At 43.4% G+C, this 20,972-nt stretch overlaps 1 protein-coding gene across 2 annotated transcripts in view; it reads right to left on the bottom strand.

The window, feature by feature from the left end:
• Positions 1-20,972, bottom strand: part of SCN8A (sodium voltage-gated channel alpha subunit 8) — a 120,153-nt gene that overhangs the window by 50,504 nt on the left and 48,677 nt on the right. Inside the window, exons 10-11 of one of the 2 annotated variants that reach the window (XM_077753419.1) lie at positions 20,095-20,388; positions 8,042-8,437 (exon numbers count right to left, since the gene is read on the bottom strand). In XM_077753419.1, the coding sequence (XP_077609545.1) occupies positions 8,042-8,437; positions 20,095-20,388 (690 nt within the window). The remainder of the gene's footprint in view (positions 1-8,041; positions 8,438-20,094; positions 20,389-20,972) is intronic. The other variant, XM_077753418.1, reaches the window with a different exon arrangement.

The raw sequence follows: 20,972 nt of genomic DNA, 5'->3' as shown, positions 1-20,972 counted from the left end.
CTCTAAAAAAATCTATGGCTTTCTAAAAAAAACAAAAAAAAAAAAAAAAAAAAAAAAAAAAAGACTCTAAAATATATAAAGACATGCAAAGGATCTGGAATAGCAAAATAATCTTTTAAAAAAGATCTGAACAGCAAATTAACCTCTTAAGAGACTGTTTAATGATCTTTAAAATATTTTTTGTTTGGAAGGCTTATGCTATCTCATTTCAAGACTATAAAGTTACAGTAATTAGATAAATGTAGCATTGGTATAAGCATGAACAAATAGATCAAGGGAACGGAATGGAATGCAGAAACAGATCCAAACATGTACATCAACTGATTTTTGACCAAGGTGCCAAGTCAGTTCAATGGAGAAAGGAAAGGTTTTTTTTTAGTTTTTTATTAATACATTTTTAAATGTTTTATCTTTTTGAGAGAGAGAGAGAAGAGAGGGAGAGAGAGTGTGTGCATGCAGAGGAAGAGCAGAGAGAGGGAGCCAGAGGATCCAAAGTGGGCTGTGTGCTGACAGCAGAGAGCCTGCTGAGGGGTTTGAATTCACAAACCGTGAGATCATGACCTGAGGTGAAGTTGGTCACTTAACCGACCGAGCCACCCAGGCGCCCCAGAAGAGAAGTCTTTTTAACAAATGATATGGAAAAACTAGATATTCATCCAAGTCAACTTCTATCTAATTTCATACCCAGAAATTAATTTGAGCTGAATCAGAGACCTGACAGTAAAACCCAGAACTGTAAAATTTATAGAAGGAAAATAACTTCACAATTTGGGGTAATGGCAAAGATTTCTTGGGCAGGATGCAAAAAACATCATCAAAGAAAAAAAAACCCTGATACACTGGATTTCATCAAAATTAAAAATGTATGCATCTGATAAAGGACTTGTGTCTATAACATAAAAAAATCAATAATGGGCAAAAGATTTAAATGAGCAACTACTAAAAGATCTATGAGAAGCCAATAAGTACGTGAAAAGATGGACATCATCATTAGTCAGCAGGGAAATGCAAATTAAAAGCATAGGAAGACAACAGTTTATCCCTACTCAAAGGTTACAATCAAAGATGAACACCGCCAAATGGTGGCTGGGATGTGGGGCACCTGGGGCTCTAACACACTGTTGGGAGGGGTAGTAAAAAGAATAGTATAACTCTTTTGGAGAGCTGTTTGGCAGTTTCTCACAAAGTTAGACGTACATTCACCACATGACCCAGGAATTTCATTATCCGATATAAATGAAAACCTTTATCTACCAAGATAAAATTATCTACCATGTTGCACAAGAATGCACTCAGCAAGCTTATTCATACTACTGAATATTGGACACAACTTGAATGTCTATCAACAGGAAAAGGGACTAACAATTTGGGGTGTAAGTATACAATGAAGGACCCAATGGATACTCATCAATAACAAGGAATGAAGTACTGATACCCAACATGGATGTATCTCAAAAACACCCTGTTGAGTGAAAAGAGCCAAATAAAAAATACATATTGTGGGGGTCCCTGAAAGTGGAAGCAGACTAATCCATGGTGACATATGTCAGAAGAGGTTGCTTGGAGAGGTGAGGGGATTGCGTAAGAAAGGGTGCTTTCTGGGAGAGTCTCGTGGAACAAAGGAATTTAGGGGACAATTCTCAGCTGGCCACCACCTTTGTACCCACATCTTTTTTTTTTTTTTTTGTACCCACATCTTTGGTAACTCCTGGGTGAGGGTTACCCAATGTACTATTGCAATACTGACTGTGCGGTAGAATTCCTTTGAGAAAGAATATGAAAGTGTGTGTAAATACCTAGAAAATGTTATCTGTATTGTGGAGATAATGAAGATCGACCAAGTGAGAAAAGCAAAGGCTATTTATTTTGAGCTTAATATAGGGAGTCAGCCATCATCACACGCATTTTGCCAGACTCAAAGGCAGGCAGGCGAGTGGGAACGTTTTATAGTGGAAAAAAGGGAAGGCTTCAGGTATGCCTCCATTTCAAAGCTGTTGGCATGAAGAAGTTGCAGGTAGGCTAACTAGAAGCAGGGCATCCTAGGTGACTGATTAGGGGTGCATATTTGGATTCTCTGGTGGGTCCCAAATTGAAAGCAGAAACAAAAATTAGGGACATCATCAGTTATCAACCAAGTCCTAACCATCTGCTGGGGCTGACAGTTACAGAAATTATCATTTACCTTCCTGGACTGTCACTAGAAAGAGCAGACTGGCTTCCTGCAACTCTGACTTAAAGCAGGCTGGCTGCCTGGGTTGTTTACCATAGACAAGGGGGCTGGTTTCTTGGGCAGATTGTGGGTGAAGGTCCTATTTCATACATGGCCTGGTCATTGTCAGGACACGCAGTCTCTCAGTAGTCATCAGATGTGACTGATTAATGGAGAGACAGGGAGTAAACATATATTCATCACTGTTAACTGCCTGAGATGATATAAACGAAAACTGCATTACTTCAAAGTGCTAAGTACTAACTGGGCGTTAAGGTAGTATCCAGAGAAAAATAAATCTGTAGTAAGCAAACCAGGGAACACAGGAATCCAAGATGGATGGGGAGTACCTGAAATCCTACCTCCCTGGGGGAGGTTTTAAAAGCTGGGACTCAAAGTCCAGGCTATTGTTTCTCTCTTTTCAACTTTTACAACATTGAGATAAAATGCACATTAACATAAAATTCACCATTTTAACAATTTCAAAGTGTGCCATTCAGTGGCTTTTAGTATATTTACAGTGTTTTCCAGAACATTTGCATCATACCAAAGAAGAACACAGCACCTGTCTGCAGTCAATCCCAAGCCCCCTTACAGCCAATAATCTGCCTTCTGTCTCTATAGATCTGCCGCTTCTAGACATTTCATATAAATGGAAACATATGGGGGCGCCTGGGTGGCTCAGTTGGTTAAGCGTCTGACTTTGGCTCAGGTCATGATCTTGCGGCTCGTGGGTGTGAGCCCTGTGTCGGGCTCTGTGCTGGCAGCTCAGAGCCTGGAGCCTGCTTCAGATTCTGTCTCCTTCTCTCTCTGCCCCTCCCCTGCTCATGCTCTGTCTCTCTCAAAAATAAATAAAAACATTAAAAAAAGTGTAAGTGGAACCGTATACACTTAATATGTGGACTTTGTGCCTGGCTTCTTTCACTGAGCATAACCTTTTCAAGGTTCATTCATGCTGTAGCGCGTGTCAACGCCTCGTTCCCTTTCATGGCCGAATACTATTCCATAACCAGGACATGTCACATTTTTATTCATCCGTCCCTCAGATGATGGGCACTTGGGTTGTTTCCACTTTTTGGCTATTATGAATAATGGTTTCATGAATATTCATGTGCAAATTTTTGTGTGAACACTTGTTTCCAGTTCTACCTGGATCACATGGTAGCTCTGCGTTTAATTTTTTTGAGAAACGGCCGCTGTTTTCCAAAGTGGCCGCACCATTTTACATTCCCATCAGCGCTGTTGGCTATGGTTTCTTGGGCCAGATTCGAGCCAACGGAAGGGAAGAAAAGCTGGAGCAGGCCCTCCCATGTACAGCGCCTTCAGTCACCCCCCTCCAGAATCTCCTTGAGACTGTGTCAGGGATGTCTCTGCTATTGGCTCAGCTACTCAATTATTACCACTTGGGAGGTGGGGAGAGGGCTTCCTCCTTCAACCACACTGAGACCCGAAAGATCACATACTCTTTTCCTCCCCTTCTCCATCTCCTCAGGTCACTTTTTATTCCTGGACACAGAGGTGTTTATTTCTTTTGTTTGTTTGTTTGGTCTCACTTTGTTGGGCAGAAAAGAGGAGAATTAACAACGTTTTAAAGTCAGGAGCTTCTGCCTTTTTAGAACTCAGCCTCCAAGGAGCTTTCATGTAAAACTATCCGTAACAGAGGAAGCAAGGGAGAACCTTAATTACATTCTTTGCAAGTGAAACTCAGTACAGATCTCAGCCCAAATGCAAAGTTTATTGGGGCATCTAGCCACTGACTTCCAACCTCCTAAACTGCAGCTCTCCTCCTCGAGGAGATATCCTGCAAAACCTGCAGATGACAGATGTTGCCCACATTTCTACAGATCCGTCCAAGGAAGCTCAACTAAATCGTTCTCCCATGGAAATACATGAGTGGAAATTTATCAGGCAGTTACCTTTTTCTTGGAACTAAAATTTTGAGCATTTTTATTTTATTTTTTAAATGTCTATTTATTTATTTTGAGAGAGAGAACAAGCACATGAGCAAGGGAAGGATGGAGAGAGGGAGAGAGAGAATCCCAAGTGGGCTCCGCGTCATCAGCTTAACGGACTGAGCCATTCAGGCACCCCTGTAGTAATCTGCTTTAAAAGAGTTGTACAATAATTTCTTCTTCTCAGACTAAGGATCTTTCAGGTCTTCCTTAGAAGGAATACAACCCTCTCTGAGTCAAGCAATTCAGTAGGAAGCCTAAGGTCTACCTCTCAGGACAGAAAGAGTACAGGGAAAGAAATGGAAAGTGGCTTCTGAACACCAAGAATGGACCAAATAATATGCTTCACATCTTATAAATGTTATTATATTTCATCTTTACAACTGCCTTATAGCAAAGGTCCTTTCATCTCTTTTTCACAGGTAAGGACATGGGCTTAGAGGGGTCACGTTAATTTCCCACGATCACATCAGTAAATAAACGGAAGGGCTTGGGCTTTAGAGCTGGTGCAGCATGCTGGGTACTGGCCAGGGTTCTGGACCCGGACTGTCTGCACTCGAGCCCTGACTCTACTGCTTTTGGTATGACATTGCACAAACCACTTTATTTCTCTAAGCCTTGGTTTCCTCCTCAGTGAAATGCAGACAAGGGTAGTATCTATCAGCTATGGGCATTAAATGAGATAATACTTAAACGTTTGCAAGCTAATACAACAGGGTTTCTGAGTTATGTCTCTCAGCAGCACCTGCTTTCTCTCTGAGTGATGAGATTCCCACCTACTTTTCCAGCTAAGAGATGAAGAGATGGGAAAAGTCCCCTCATCCTCTGCTTCGGCAGAATGCAAAAGTGACAATGCCCAAACTATCAAAAAATCATTACCAGTCACACCTGAATAATTAATGAGCATGTGAAACAGTTTTTGATGAAACTCTAATGAGGCAATGTCTGGATATCTTTTCTTTTTTCATAGAGAATATTATATTTCTTTATTTGAGTCTGAGGAGAAAACCAGATTGTGTGGCATAGCCTAAGCCTCAATACTAGGTGAGGCCAAAGCATGAGCGCATACCGGGAAGCACTCTCCTGGCTCAGGCACACATGAACCCATGGCTGGAGTCACATCCCAAATGTTCTGACAGTAAGAATCGCTACATCCTAGCCTAAGGAGGCATTCATTGCTCACGTGCCCTGGGGTGCATATACTAATAATATGCTAATAATACATTAGTAATGTATTGTGTCCTTCTAAGATAAATGATAAATGTTTTTCTTTCCCACTTCCCAAAGGAGTTAATATTTAAGCAGTCAGGAAGGTCTCCTTGGCCTCAGGAAGACCTTGGTTCAAGCTCCATTTCCACAAGTCACTAAGGCTTTGAACCTCATCTGTTTAATAGGATGAAGCCACCTACCAAATAGGATGGTTATAAGAATTCAAGAGATCGTGTGTATATTTAAGTGCTTAGCATACTATAGCAAGAACCCATATGGTAGCTATCATTATTATGTCCACTGCAGAAAGCCGTAAAGAACAGAATAGTGTACGGAAGAAAAAAAAGCCATCAATAATTTCCCCTCCCAAAGGCAACTACTGTTAACTTTTAATTGGTCATCCTTTCTCGGCATGTAGTTTGGCTTTCTATAGATCTGATAGCATACCACATGCAGTCTATGCAGTCTGGGTTTGTTTTCTTGTGTTTCTTTGGCCTATGAATGTAACTGACATATATCCCCACGCCATTCACAGCTAGGAAGCACTTGTTTATGGCTTCTAACAAAACAGCTTTTCCTGGTTATGAAGCCTTTGGGAATGAAATAGTTGTGCCCTACCTCATCTTCCTGCCGCTTTGGGATCTGCCCTCCTGGCCTTGGGAATCCTCAAATCTGTCACCATCATCACTTGGGACTGCAAGTCCCACTGCAAAGAATCTCCTAAGCGCCTACAGGGGGTTGGGTGTGCAGGCCCCCCAAGTCCCCAAAGGCAGCACTCTGGGGGCTACAGTGTAAGGCTACAGAGCCTTGCTTCCACAGTCATCTGCTCAACGACCTCTCAAATTTCTTTCCCACACAGTCTAACAGAAGCTGCAGAAAACCAAGACCAAAACCAAAACCCCCAAACCTGCTTATCTGCCTTCAGCTGAAGTTCAATCTCCTCCTTCCCGGATACCTTTTCTAATACCTTCTTTTCAACAAAAAAGCAAGATGGATGGTTTGGTTTAAATATTAAAAAAAAAAAAAAGGCCAGGATATCAGAATTTAATTTGGCTTTTAACATTTGAGTTGCCTGAACTGTACCATCCATGCTGACCTGACCCTTGTTATCTGTTGATATTACCTCGTTTTTCTCAGAGAATGTAATTGCCTAATTCCAGAGCCTAAATATTTACTTGCAGATACAGAATTAGGGACAATCAAAAATTATACTTAAAGATAATCATCTATAATACTTATTTTGGCCAACTATCTGGTTTTGGGGGAATTCTGGAATCACTGTTTGTTATTATTATGGTTCCTACTATGATATTAAATAAAGTTTTCCTGAAGAAAAATGGCCATGTGACTATACAGAGAAGATATTAAAATTAACTGAGAAACAGAAGATTAAGTTTCCCCAAAGACTCTGGCTCTATCAATAATGTGACCTCAAGGAGCCCCAATTCTCTGAGACTACCTCCCCACCTACAAATAGTGATAATGAGCTCCACTTTGTCAGCCTTACAGAGTTTTTATTCAGAGCAAATGAAGTAATAAACATAAAAGTAATTTGTTGCTTGTATAGGGCTACACAAATGTGTGTGTGTAGTGCGGGCAGTATTTTGCTATTAAGTAAAAAGACAGGAGAGAAAAGACGGCGTCAATCACATCCTAAATGCCTTTCTACTTTTTATCTGTACGGTCAACAACTGCCCAGAAATGTGAAGAACGGATCTCTGTGGATAATTGCACCTTTGACCACCCTGTTTTCCTCCACACATGCATCATGCTAATTAACGGACCAGCTGCCTTCGAGCTGTGTTAGGGGAAACCAAAATGTTAGGACAAGACGAACTGGCGTGCCATCTCAAGGAGTCTATGCCAGCTAAGGAAGGGCTGAGGGCAGTTAAGGGGTTAGAGGTACAGAGGGTTAGGATCGCTGAGGTTATATGAATTTAAAACTAGAAAACAGGTATAAACAGCTTAGAATTTAAAGAAATGTTAGGAGATGGCTTTTCCCAAAGAGGGGAGCCATTATCCAAACCCCTCTACCAGCGATTTTCTTGAAGCTGTTCTATGCAGCTCCTCCAGAGCCTGACATTTGATTACACTTAAAATTCATCTTTTGCTTCCCTTCTCCTTCCTCCCCCATGCACCATGTGTTCTTGCCTCAACCTCCCACTTGGCCCCTGCTTTGAGTTCTTTCCATTTCAAACGCGCTTTTGTGCTCCGGATCTGCTGTGGCTTCCCCAGGCCCTCCTTGCCTGGCTCTCCCTGGTGCACACCTCCTGCCGGCTGCGTCATGTATGCACATTCCTCTTTGGAAAAATCACACCTCGTTCTAACAGAGGGGACTCGGAAAATTGTTCTCAACTATATTGCTTTTTTTTTTTTTTAATAGAAAGATAAGAGCTTTAAATTCCAGGCTGTTTCCTTATAAGGAGAGGAGTGGGAGGGAGAGAAGCAATGGTAGTTCCAAACCGGCTCAGACTTGGTCATTGGTGGTGGCAGGATGCCATTCTCATTCCATCCGGGCAGGATCCGCTGGCCAGAGGCATTCAGGNNGTGGGGACGCGAGTGGAGAGAGTGGGGGCAGAGGGAGGGAGCGCGCGGCCGGACCGGAGAGGAGAGAGGAGGGCGCGCGAGAGACTGCCATGCCTAGCCTGGGTCTATGTGTTTACTTCCTTACACTGTCATCGGTAGCTGCCTTATCTATTTTCACCTCTGGCAGGAGCCGCCCGCCGATGTGGGAGCCGGGGCCGCCGATGAGGGACACCACGCCGTTGCAGTCGACCGTGCTGTTGCGCTTGACGCTGCGCCGCAGGCTGGGGAAGATGCGCGACGAGCGGCTGCCCTGGCTGTAGCCGCTGTAGCCGCTGTAGCTGCTGCGGCGCTCGCGGGCCCGGATCGGGATGAAGAGCGAGTCGCGGCGGCCCTCGCTCTCCTCCACCGTGCTGTGCTCGTCGTCAGCGAACTCGTTCTCCGAGCCCGGGTCGCGGAACCGCCCGGGCCCTCGGAAGCTGAAGATGCTGCTTTTGCTGTTGTGGCGGGAGAGGAACGGCGAGCCCGGGATGCTGAGCAGCGACTGCAGGGGCGGGGAGACAGACAGAGACACGGAGACAGGCGTGAGACGCGAGGCTGACCCCGTTCGGGCCCAGCAAGGGCGCGCGGCCTCCCCGGCCCGGCCCCACCCTTGCTTCCTGGCATCAGAACACCAGTGTTTCCAGAGAGCACTCCTGGAGGGTTGCGTTTATACCACCATCAACACCCATAACCACTCACTCCTTGCCCCATACCCTTGGGGGCGCAGCTGGCTGTACACAAACTCTACTCCCTGTCCGCCCATGCGTCCCAACGATGCTTTTGTCTCGCACTCCAGGCAGCTAACCACGGGGAAACACATCGGTGTGTCTATTTCTCATTACTATGAGCTCACATAAAGCGTGCCTTTACTCAAGTTAGACTCCAAGCCACCCTTGGCAAAAAGGAGAGAATTTAAAAGTGCTCTCTCACTATTAAAGGTGCTATTCTCTCAATGAGTACCTGCCCTGGAGATAAGCAGTATGCCAACAGTAGTCTTGAAGTATTTTTTGTTCGGTTGAGTATTCTGTATATTTCCTTCGACTCCATTTTAAACTTTTTAAAAGTTTATTTATTTTGAGGGGGGGAGAGAGAGAGATAGAGAGAGAGAGAGAGAAAGTGAGCAGGGGAGGGGCAGGGAGGGAATCCCAAGCAGGCTCTGTAGGGGAGCCCCAGGTGGGGACTGATTCTATCATCCTTAAAATCATGACCTCAGCTGAAATCAAGTCAGGTGCTTAAGTGACTGAGCCACCTAGGGTCTCTCCTCCTACTCCATTTTAAAGTCAGAATTTTCTTTTTCATCACAAGTTTAAATATTTGTAAATTATATAACTCCCAGGACTGACATTTGGAAATGAAACTTTTATTTACCATTTACAAATTTTTCCTCATTTCTTTTTCTCCATCATCTCATACCTCCCTTCCATATTCCCTAGAGAACTGTGTGCGAAAGTATATGGTTATGCTTTACAGCATTTTATTGATCACCTTTGAATACTTTTCTGCAACAAAAAATTACAAATAAACTGTACTTAAATTTAAAATTTTTCCTATGACCCTGAGTCTCTAAGAATTTTAAAAAATTCTCTGGGGGGCACCTGGGTGGCTCAGTCGGTTAAGCCTCTGGCTTCGGCTCAGGTCATGAACTTGCAGTTTGTGAATTCAAGCCCCGCATGGGGCTCTGTGCTGACAGCTCAGAGCCTGGAGCCTTGCTTCAGATTCTGTGTCTCCTTCTCTCTCTGTTTCTTCCCTGCTTGCGCTCTGTCTCTCACTCTCTCTCAAAAATAAATAAACATTTAAAAATTAAAAAAAAATAATAAAAAATTCTCCTGGATTGGGGTGCTTGGGGGGCTGAGTCAGTTAAACATCCAACTCTTGATTTCAGCTCAGGTCATGACCTCAGAGTTCGTGAGTTCGACCCCTGTGTCGAGCTCTGTGCTGGCAGCATGGAGCCTGCTTGGGAATCTTTTTCTCTTTCCCTTCCTCTCTGCCCCTCCTCTGCTAGCACTCTCAATCTCTCAAAACAAATAATTAAACATTAAAAAAAAACTCTCCTGGACTGATTTTTTATTATAATTCTCATTAATAAAATTGATCAAGATATATAAAAACATAGGGTGCTTGGGTGGCTCAACTGGTTGGGTGATCAACTCCGGCTCAGATCATGATCTGTGGGTTTGAGCCCCATGTCAGGCTCTGTGCTGACAGCTCAGAGCCTGGAGCCTGCTTTGGATTTTGTGTCTTCCTCTCCCTCTTCTCTCTCTGCCCCTCCCCCAATCATGGTGTGTATGTGTGTCTCTCTCTCTCAAAAGAATAAACATTAATACAAAAATATATATAAATATACATTTTATAAGTAATTGTTAAGCTTAAAAAGAAAATTTTATTAAAATATATCTCCTAATGAGTTTTTTTAAATTGGTGTTTTTGGGGTTGAAATATTTGCATTATTTATTACTAGAATCAAACATGGCTCAATATTAACCCTCCTTTCCCTTTCTAGTATTAGATTTTAGTGCTCAGAAACCTTATTCACATAAATAGTATCTGGGAACAGAAGAATTTTATTGTAGCAATGCCACTCAATTCTTTGAACTCCTTACAAATTATATGCCAAAATCACATAGTAAGCTATCAGCAAAATTTATCTTAATCAGCTGACAATCAAATTAGGTAGTATTTCAACTTTATTGAAAGCAAAGAACTATAAACCAACCAACGTGCCAAATGATTTGTCACCTGGTTTTAGAAATATTCCATTTCTTGTTTTCTGAGGATGTCAAAAAAGGTTTAATTTTTTTGCTAATAATTATATGGGTTACTCTTACAGGGGTTATTCTTTTTCTTAAAGGAACTTTATCTAATCCAAAAGAAAAAGTTGGAATAATCAAAATATCATTAGTTTCAATATATCATTGCTAACACTAATTTTTCCAACATTAATTTTTTAATAAAATAATTTTATCCTACCACATGCTTTAAAAAATTTTTTTAAATGTTTTTATTTATTTCTGAGAAAGAGACAGGCAGCGCGAGCAGGGGAGGGTCACAGAGAGAGGGAGACACAGAATGTGAAGCAGGCTACAGGCTCTGAGCTAGCTGTCAGCACAGAGCCCTATGCGGGGCTCAAACCCACGAACCGTGAGATCATGACCGAGCAGAAGTCGGACACTTAACCGACTGAGCCACCCAGGCACCCCTCTTACCAAATGCTTTAAAGATATTTTCATCAAAACCTTAAAGCCACAGATTTAGCTTGTTTCATGTATAAAAATATCTACCATATGATATAATTAGCAAAGCTAGTCATTACTGTCAAACCAATAGACCAAATCAGACTTTTTTTAATTTGAAAAATTATGACCTTATTTTTCCTCTTTAAAATTAAAAAAAATTTTCAATGTTTATCCATTTATTTTTGAGAGCGAGCGAGCAGGGGAGGGGCAGAGAGAGAGGGAGACAGAGTCCGAAGCAGGCTCTGTGCCGTCAGTACAGAGCCCAATGAGGGGATTGACCCACAAACATGAATGAGATCATGATCTGAGCCGAAACCAAGACCTGGACACTTAACTGGCTAAGCTACCCAGACGCCCCAGACCTTATTTTTCCTTTTTAATAAATGTACTAATATATATCCCAGTGACATTCATCCAACTCCTGATTTTAAAACACCCCAACAGCCCTGATTATAAGATAGATAAATTCAGAAAGCCTTACAATGGACTTAAATTTCCTTGACTGAAAACTTAAAGACACTAATATTTTCTATCGTCCTTTTGTTTGGCATCCCCCTCCCCCCAATTTTTATACCTCAGGGCAATGTTCTATGCTGAAGGCAATGCCTTCCTATTGTACCTATGATTTTGTTCTAATGAGAAATTGTAAGGTGACAGACACAGAGACAACTGCCTTTGCAAGAGTCTATTAGTTACAGGTCCCACGAGGGGGCATGCCATGCCATGGCATGCAGGGCCTGCTGGGGAGGTAGCAGGGTCAGTTAGGGGCAGACGAGCAAAGGAAAAGCATGGTTCAGAGCCTGTATGGCGGGCTCCCCGGAAGGAACAGGTGAGGCAGAGTAGGCACATCTGAGAAGTCTAGGATTGGGCAGTGTGAAGAAGTTCAGCAGGCTCTGGGCTACAGGACTGGTCCTAGCTGCTCAGCGCCTGGCTCTTGGAGTGATTTAGGGCAGGGGAGACATTGGTTTGGTGGGTCTTGGCGTGTGAGCTTTGGATAAAGTTGGGGATGAAGGCTTGGATTGGTTGATTTGCATAGGAGAGGCCTACTCCCAGGCAAGCTGTTCAGTGTCCAGGAATTAAGTTTGCACTGGGAAGGGCAGTCTCTCCTCAGCTAGCAAGGCTCCTAAAATGTCAAAGCATCATAAAATACAGAAAATAAAAGTCATAAGTAATACAGCAAGATCCCAAGATTGGATTGAGGGAGGGACAGGAAATACCTTTGGGCTTCTACTCACATGTTCAGTTCAGTAGAACACAGACCTCTGAGGTTCTGTTAGATGTTAATGATCAGGGTCTTGGGTGTATCTATCTCCCTTGTAAGGCTCGCCAGAGAGAAATAAGGCCAGAACTCTTGGGCTCCTTTGTTAAATCCTATGACCACACTTAATATCATCAATCCTCCCAGCTTGGACTCTAATTTACTTTCTCGATTTTTATCTTTTACTTGTTCCCCTCACAGACCCTTCCATTGGGCCATGCTGCTCTTGGGTCTTTATTTTCTGCACCTCCAGCTGTGGGGATTCTCTCTACTGTCCATGGTCCAGCCCTTCAGCTTCTTCCTCCACAAACTTCTTTCACCCTTCAACAACACGGAGCCTTTCTTCCACAGTACTTGCGCTCTACTTTTTACTACTGTTCTTTGGATATATCCTTTCAGCGCTCTCTCCCCTCTCTTGCTCTCTTTTTAATTTTTAGAGAGAGAGCGTGCATCCAAATGGGGGAAGGGCAGAGGGAGAGAGGGAGAGAACTGTAAGCAGGCCCCATGCTGAGCATGTGGGGCTCAATCCCCATGACCCGGGATCACCACCTGAGCCAATATCAAGAGCTGAACACTCAACCGAATGAGCCACCTAGGCTCCCCTAGCTCTCTTTTTTGACGAACTACAAGCTCTTTAGGGGCACACTGCCTAATTCATCTTTATATCTCCTAGAGTGCTCTGTATATCACTCTGTAGGTGCAGTGCTTAATTTAATGAACATGCATTTAGATTATATACTGTAAATTAGCCACCCACACTTTGGCATTACTCCACACCTGCGTTCGGTCACTGCGTCACTTCTCATAGCAAACTTCCCTGGACTGAATGTGATTTTGCTGACACTACATGGTACATTAGGTCTCCACATTAGGAAAGAGGTTTCACTTATGTGACAAATGATCATTAAATACCTATTGTGTACTAAGTGATGTGGATACAGTGGTAAAGAAGACATACAACATGGTCCCTGCCCTCTCGAACCTTGCAGCCTAGTAGTAAATACATACTACAGGAGATTTATTCCTAGCGGGAAGGAAAGTGATAAGATAATGATCCATTTAGTGACCTACAAACACAGAGAAATCAGGATTCTGAGACCACACACACTAAAAGAAAACAATTTATCGTTTACTGTTTAATTCCCTGTTCCATTCTTGGCAAAAGAGCTGGTGGTAATACACGTGGAAGGGGAGAAGAGGACTTGTCCCATTTCTCCCTGTACCCAATATTTAATCCTGCTCTAGCCCATTCTCTAGGGAGATACATCCTGAAGGTAGTCAGCCCAACTCCTCCCCAGTCTCAGTTTCCCTGGGCTGGAGGGTGTCAGTGACTCTTGGCTCTATTAACTCCTGGGATCCAGGTTACTTTATGAAGTGGGTGGGCCTTCTTACAAGGAAGATTTCAAAATCTTTCTTGTCCACCAACCAGGAGCTGCACACATCACAGCTAACTAGAAATACTACCTTAGGTCGAGGTATTTGCTTGGGAGAATAGCTCTGGGGTATTCTTGAATTGAGGAGGTGGCCCTCGTATTCCAAGGAAAAACTGAGGATTTTAGGGGGTCCATGTCAGCTGTCTGTTGGGCCAAGGCCTAGCAATGACTGGGCTGCTTAGGATGTGATGAATTAGTGATTTAAATGTTTGAAGCCCATGCCGTATTTCACTTTTCCTTCACTTCACTTTTCCTCACAAAACAGCTTGTTCTTAAAGTGCGGCCTGGGGACTCCTTGGGCTCCTGTGACCCTCTTAAGGGGGATCTAGAGGTCAAAACTATTTCATAACAATATAAGATGATATCTGCCTTCATCACTTTGATTTTCTCACAAGTATAGACTGGATTCTAGGAATCTGATAGTTTTACAGTATTTAGACTTTTCCTATGAGCTTTTAGTGATAATACCGTATGTGATTTTTAAAACTTGTGTGTGGCAGGACTTGGAAGATTTCAGTGAACTCAGTAACTCAGTGAACCAATGATCAGTTTCGCAAATGATCATTTGTGAAATGATTTCGCAAATGATCAATGCATGATGCTACTAATCACTCATGAGTTAAAGATCTATGATGATAAATACAGCAAAGGATTTTAATGTAACAGACTTACTGATACAGTTTCAAGTTCCAAACTGCTACTAATCACTGAAAAAAGAATAATTGCTGAGTTTTGGAATAGCATCAAAGATGACTATTCATAATTATCTGAAAAGGCTTTTAAAATTTCCTCCTTTTTTGGGTAATTTTTAAAACACTTTTTATTCTTTTTTTTAATTTTTTAATTTTTTTAAAACATTTATTTATTATTGACAGACAGTGAGAGACAGAGCACAAGCAGGGGAGGGGCAGAGAGAGAGAGAGCAAGACACAGAATTTGAAGCAGGCTCCAGGCTCTGAGCTATCATCACAGAGCCCAATGCGGGGCTCGAACTCACAAATCGCGAGATCATGACCTGAGCCAAAGCTGGACGCTTAACCGACTGACCCACACAGGTGCCCCTTAAACACTTTTTAAAAATGTTTATTTATCTTTGGGACAGCGAGCAGGGGAGGACCATAGAGAGAGGGGGACAGAGAATCTCTAGCAGGCTCCAGGCTCTGTGCTGACAGCAGAGAGCCCAACATGGGGCTCGAACCTATGAACTGTGAGATCATAACCTGAGCCAAAGTCGGATGCTTAACCGACTGAACCACATAGGCACTACTATTCCTCCCTTTTCTAATTACATCTGTACAAAAACTAGATTTCCTTCAAATAGGTCAACCAAAAAAATTTTTAAAAAGCCAGGCTGAATGCAGAAGCAGATATGATATTCCAACTGTCTTCTATAAATTATAGATTAAAGAGATGTGCAAAAATGTAAACAGTACTACTTTTTCCACAAATTTTGTTTTTTGGGAAAACAGTTCATTCTTACAAAAATATTTATAATTTGTGTTAAAGATATAATGGATTTATCTTATTTATTTATTCATTCTAAGATTTGCTTTTTTTTTTTAAAGGGGGGAGGGGCTTAGAGAGAGGGATGGAGCATCTGAAACGGGCAACCTGCAGTCAGCACAGAGCTGGATGCAAGGCTCAAAACCATGAACCCAAACTAACCCAAACTGCAAGATCATGACCTGAGCTCGAGCCACCCAGGCACCCTTATTTTTAATATTTATTTTTTTTAGTAATGTCTATACCCAGTGTAGGGCTGGAGCTCACAACCCCAAGATCAAGAGTCATGTTCTCTATAGACTAAGCCAGCCAGCCAGCCAGGTACCCTATCATTATTATTTTTAAATAAATCAGTAAATAAACGTGTTTACTGTCTTTAAAGTTCTTAATTTAATAGTAATTATTAAACTACATATTATAAATATTTAATTATTAAATTTCTTAATTTCTAATATGATAAATTAAATGCACACTTAATAAAGGCACTTTGAGGTCTGCAATGTTTAAGAATATTAAGGGGTCCTAGGGACACCAGTCAATTAAACATCCAACTCTTGATTTCAGCTCAGGTTCAAGATCCCAGGGTCTAAGATCGAGCCTGGTGTGGGGTTCCACACTGGGCATGGAGCCTGCTTAAGATTTTTTTATCTCCCTCTCCCTCTATCCCTTACTCTTTCTCTCTCTCTAAAAAAAAAGAAAAGAAAAGAAAAGAAAAAAGAGTATCAAGGGGTCCTAAGACCAAACAGCTTTGAGAAGTGCTATCATAGAAAAATTAAAATACAAAAAAAAGAGAAAAATTAAAATGCAATGCAAAATTGAATTTAATATTTATAAACTGTTCTAAGCCCTAAAACCACAGCAGTAATTTTATCGAGAAATGAGTAGGAGATTGGGTGGGCAGGTGTCTGAAGGGGCTCTCTGCAGATCTGGCAATACAGAAACTGAACTGAAGCCATGTTCACTGGTGAGCCGACAAAAGAGATGACCGTGGGTGAATGGAGGTGAGTGGGCAGGGAGCGGCCACACTGCATACAAGCTCAGCAGTCCAAAGGACCGGGTTCAAATCTTGGCCAAGCTAGCCATATAACCTTCGATAAGTTAATGTCTCCAGGCCTCAGTTTTAGTCATTGTTCCAGATAAAATCAGAGGAATGGCAGAAGAGTCCTGGGACAAAGAATATTACTTCTATGGAGGGTTTCTAAGCAAGTCTTGGCAGACAGCCACGGCCTCTAGGAATCTACACTTTTTTTTCAGATGGAGAAATTAGAGGGAGCGAACATTTTCATGCAAAGAGGGACATTTCATAAGCCCAGTTTTATTTTTTGAGCTAGGGAGCAATCAGTGCAACTCTGTGCTAAGCCAAAAGATTAATCAGAGACCATTCAATAACAGCACCAAGGTATTCATTAACCAGCTCAGTGATGGCTGTCAAGACAAGGGCTGGATTACAACAAAGCTGCAATCATCCTTTTCCCCAAAAGAGGCAGAACCAGGAGAAAGGTGAGGTGAAGGTGAGACAGAGATGGTTCCAGGCCACAAAGAAGCCCCAGAAGGGGTGAAATCAGATTTATAAAAGTCCCCCATTCATTTGTCCAACAAATATCTGAACATTAGCCTATGCGGGCCTTGGCTTTGGCACTTTATCTAAGAGAGGAAAGAACAGTAGGAGTCCACATGGAGTAAAAAGCAACACTTAAAGAGATATGTAGGAAACTAGTGGAAAGATAAAATGGTAATTTCCAGTGAGGTGTGGAATGGGGGAGGCAGGGAAGGTTTTCTGAGAGAAGGATGTGAAGAGTAAGTACGATGTGGACGCAGAGAGAGAGAAAAACAGGCCATCTTAGAGAGGGGGTTTCTGGAGCAAAACTGAGGGTAGGAAACAAACACCGTAGACGAGAAGCATCTAGTGGTTCATTCTGGTGTATGTGCTGGTGGCTGACAGGGTGCAGTGACGGGGGACTGAAAAGGCCAGGGAGCACAGTGATTCCCAACTATGGGCTGGCACTTTGTTAGTAGAGAGAGTGAATCTGTTTAGGGTAATTTCCTCTCCTAATCTTTGTAATAACTATCCTAAACTGTCAATATTTTCTTTAACACCTCCTACCCCCATTTCTTTAAACTCAACCTCTTGGAGCGCCTGGGTGGCTAAGTATCTGACCCTTGATCTCGGCTCAGGTCATAATCTCATGGTTCATGGGTTTGGGCCCCAGATTGGGTTCCGTGCTGAGAGTGCAGAGCCTGCTTGGGATCCTCTCTCTCTGCCCCTCCCCTGCTTCTGCGTGTGCTCTCTCTCGAAAATAAATAAACTTTAAACTCAACCTCTCATTCCCTTCAATAGGACTTTGAATTTCCTACATTACTGCAAATCAGAGACATTCCAGAGTCATCTTCTTCAACTTCCTACTCCCCATCTACAAACTTGGCCACACCCACATTTCCTGACATTTTGGGGTAAAAGGTAACCTTTTCCTGTTAGAGACTCTATCTAGTGTCACATCTTCCAAGACTGTGCTCTAGTTTCTTTTCTGTTCCACTCCATTTTTGACCTCTACTTCCCCTTCTTCTGGACTCCCCCACCCCAGATTTTAAAAATACTTACCTTCCACCCAAACATTTCAAGAAGCTTCTTGAGATGTCTACACTCACTCACTGTCTCCAGTTCCCACCTAATATGGCATCAATCTTTATCTGGCCCTGAAGCGTGTCTTTAAAGTGTTCAATGACTCCGAATGCCAAATCCAGTGCTTATTTCCAGTTCTGATCTCAGGAAGCATTTCTGTTAACTTTCAATCCACTGACCACTTGCCTGCTTTCTTCAACCTCTGTGCTCTCCTGGCTTCACCGAACTGGTTCTCTCAGCCTCTCTAATACCTGTCCATTTGTTTTCCTCCATGAGCTCCACCTGCGATGCCCATGAACATCAGCGGTGGGCCCCCTAGCCCACTGTTCCTTCAGCTGACATGACCCCTTTGAGTACCTCATCAGGTCTCACAGTTACAATCACCACCTCTTGGCTCAGGACCTCTTCCCAGAGGCATCATTTGACTATCTGTATGTCTAAAAGACCTCTCTGCTTGGTTACGGGGTGTCCAAACTGGAACCTACTTTTCTTCCACACCTGGAGTGTCCTTTCTTCTGCCCTCTTACTCCCCGACCAACACACACACACACACACACACACACACACACACACACACACACACTACCTGACTAATTCCTGTTTACGCTTTATTTACCTTCCCGAGAAGGTCTGTGCCGAATCTCCGGGTTATGGTAGATCTGTGCCCTCTAAAACACTCCAGCTTATCTCAATTACGGGAAAACATGGAACCATCCATGCTATTATAGAAATAAGTTTTGGTGGCCACTCCATTATGCTATAAGCTCCTTAGGTCAGGGACTGTGGTTTTTTTTTTTGTTTTTTTAAATGTTTTTATGTTTATTTATTTTTGAGAGAGAGGGAAAGACAGGGTGTGAGTGGCAGAGGGGTAGAGAGAGAGAGAGAGAGGGAGACAGAGAATCAGAAGCTCTGGGCTCTGAGCTGTCAGCACAGAGCCCAATGCAGGGCTTGATCTCTTGGACTGCAAGATCACGACCTGAGCCAAAGTTGGATACCCAACCGACTGAGCCACCCAGTCGCCCCTCAGGGACAGTGTTTTAACCACCATGAATCGCTGGGAGTCAGCATAATCCCTGATGCACAGTAGGTACTCTGTAACTGCTGGGTGGTGAATCATAAGAGCTCTGGGTTGACGGTATACACAACATAAAGGAGAGGGAGAATGATCAGAGGAAACAAACCCGCAGTGGATAACTGCGGGAGAACAGACTAATACAAAAGGCTGAACTAAGACTGAGCTAAGAGGGTGGGAATAAGGGGCTGGATCTACGAGATTCTGCTGTGACCATGTGAATAGGACTGGCAGAGGCTGAGCTGGGAGGGGAAGGGTGTCAGGGAGAGGCACAATGGTCATCTCTGGGAAATAAGACACTGGGCACACTGCCAGGAGACCGGTAACTGTAGTCTATTTCATGCCATACTAACTTTCTAGCATTGCCTTAAAATTGGGAATTTAATGGCCTCAGAACCGGATTTTGGTAGTGTTCTCTGAAATCCCAAAATAGGTGTTATGTGGTGATATTTATAGTAATAGGGTGCTCAGTAACTATCTGTAAGACCCCTCGTCTCTCTTTCTCTTAGTTTCCGCATTTATCAAAGTTGGGAACAACTGGAGGCCTTTAACCCACCACAGGCTAATTTATCAGCATGACACTATATATCTAGAATAATTAATTACTAGAATTTGCCACACTCAAATAAGGTGACCTAGAGTTTCAGGTCTATTCTTCTTTAACCTACAATTACATGCAATTCTTAAACAGAGCTGTTTGAAAGCTAATTCTGATGTTCCAACGCTTATACAGAAAGGTAGAAGGGAAGGCCTACTGGTGGGAAAGGGACTTCAGGGCTGCAGGGAGGCTACCCGAGGGGATCACGCGGTCGTAGGGCTGGCCCAGAGCAGAGAGGCGGGGGCAGCACTGGAGCAGAGGACGGCCCTCACACGCCCACAACGCTCCCTCTAGAGGACAGTATGGACCATGGAGAGGCAGACCTGAGGATGCAGGGAAGAGGCTGGAAAATGTAGAGCAAAAGCGGGGCGGGGAATGTGACAATCAAGTGAGATTAGCAAAAGGAGAATTTCTTAGGCTTATTTGACCCAGTGCAGTTTACCTGATTCATGATGGAAAACTTCCTGCCTATTCTGTTGTCTGGCAGCCGAAAGCCCTTCCTCCGCATCCCGTCTTCCGACTCTGACTTAAACACCTTTTCAGGATCCCCTTTTTCCTCTCCTTCGGAGAGTTCCTTCTGCTTCCTCTTCTTTCTCCTGTTGCGCCTTTCTTTGGCACTCTTGGAACTGAGTTTGGATATTTCAGAGGAGCTCCGTGGAGAGCCTGCCCCTTCTTCACCTTCTTCCTCTATGGCGTCTTCTGAGACCGTGCCTGCGGAGGTGGCCATCGCTGCCGCCTGCGGGGGTCGGGGGACACAGTGACAGGCCAGTCAGAAGCAGTTAACTGCAGCCGCAAGGAGCCAAGCAATCAGTGCAGATCGTTTCCCACGGACAGCGGAGGCAGGGGCAAAGGAGGAGGGCGAGCCAGCCTGTAGAGGAGACGGCGGCCTGGACCTGGCTGTCTCCATTCTTGGGTTCGTCTGTACCGGGGCACGCAGCCCCGCGCAATCAGAGCGGAACCCGGGGGGCATCGACTCTGGGCTTATCCTCAGAAGTATCTCTGACAAGAATGTGGCTGCCTTCTTGGTGCCAAAAGATTTCTTCTGGACAACTCTGAACACGAATGCTAAGAAACCCAGTTATACCTTACGGGCCCAACGGTGTCAAAACGCATGTATGTTTGGACAAGGATCAGACAGCAAAGTGCTAGGGTGGTGGGATCACTAGACTGTTTTTCCCATTTCACTTTACTCTTTCACCTGGATCTTCTTTTCCGTTACAACCAATATTTCCACGATCGCAGAGAATGTGTGAAGGAGCTGCTAATGATTGCCTCAGCAAAAAGGCTATGCTTATAGGAAGCATGACATGTACTGCTCTG

This window comes from Crocuta crocuta, unplaced genomic scaffold (assembly GCF_008692635.1).
Source record: "Crocuta crocuta isolate KB4526 unplaced genomic scaffold, BGI_CrCroc_1.0 scaffold30, whole genome shotgun sequence".
Lineage (NCBI taxonomy): Eukaryota > Metazoa > Chordata > Mammalia > Carnivora > Hyaenidae > Crocuta > Crocuta crocuta.
Note: the sequence above shows the minus strand (reverse complement) of the source record. Positions and strands in the feature narration are given on the sequence as shown.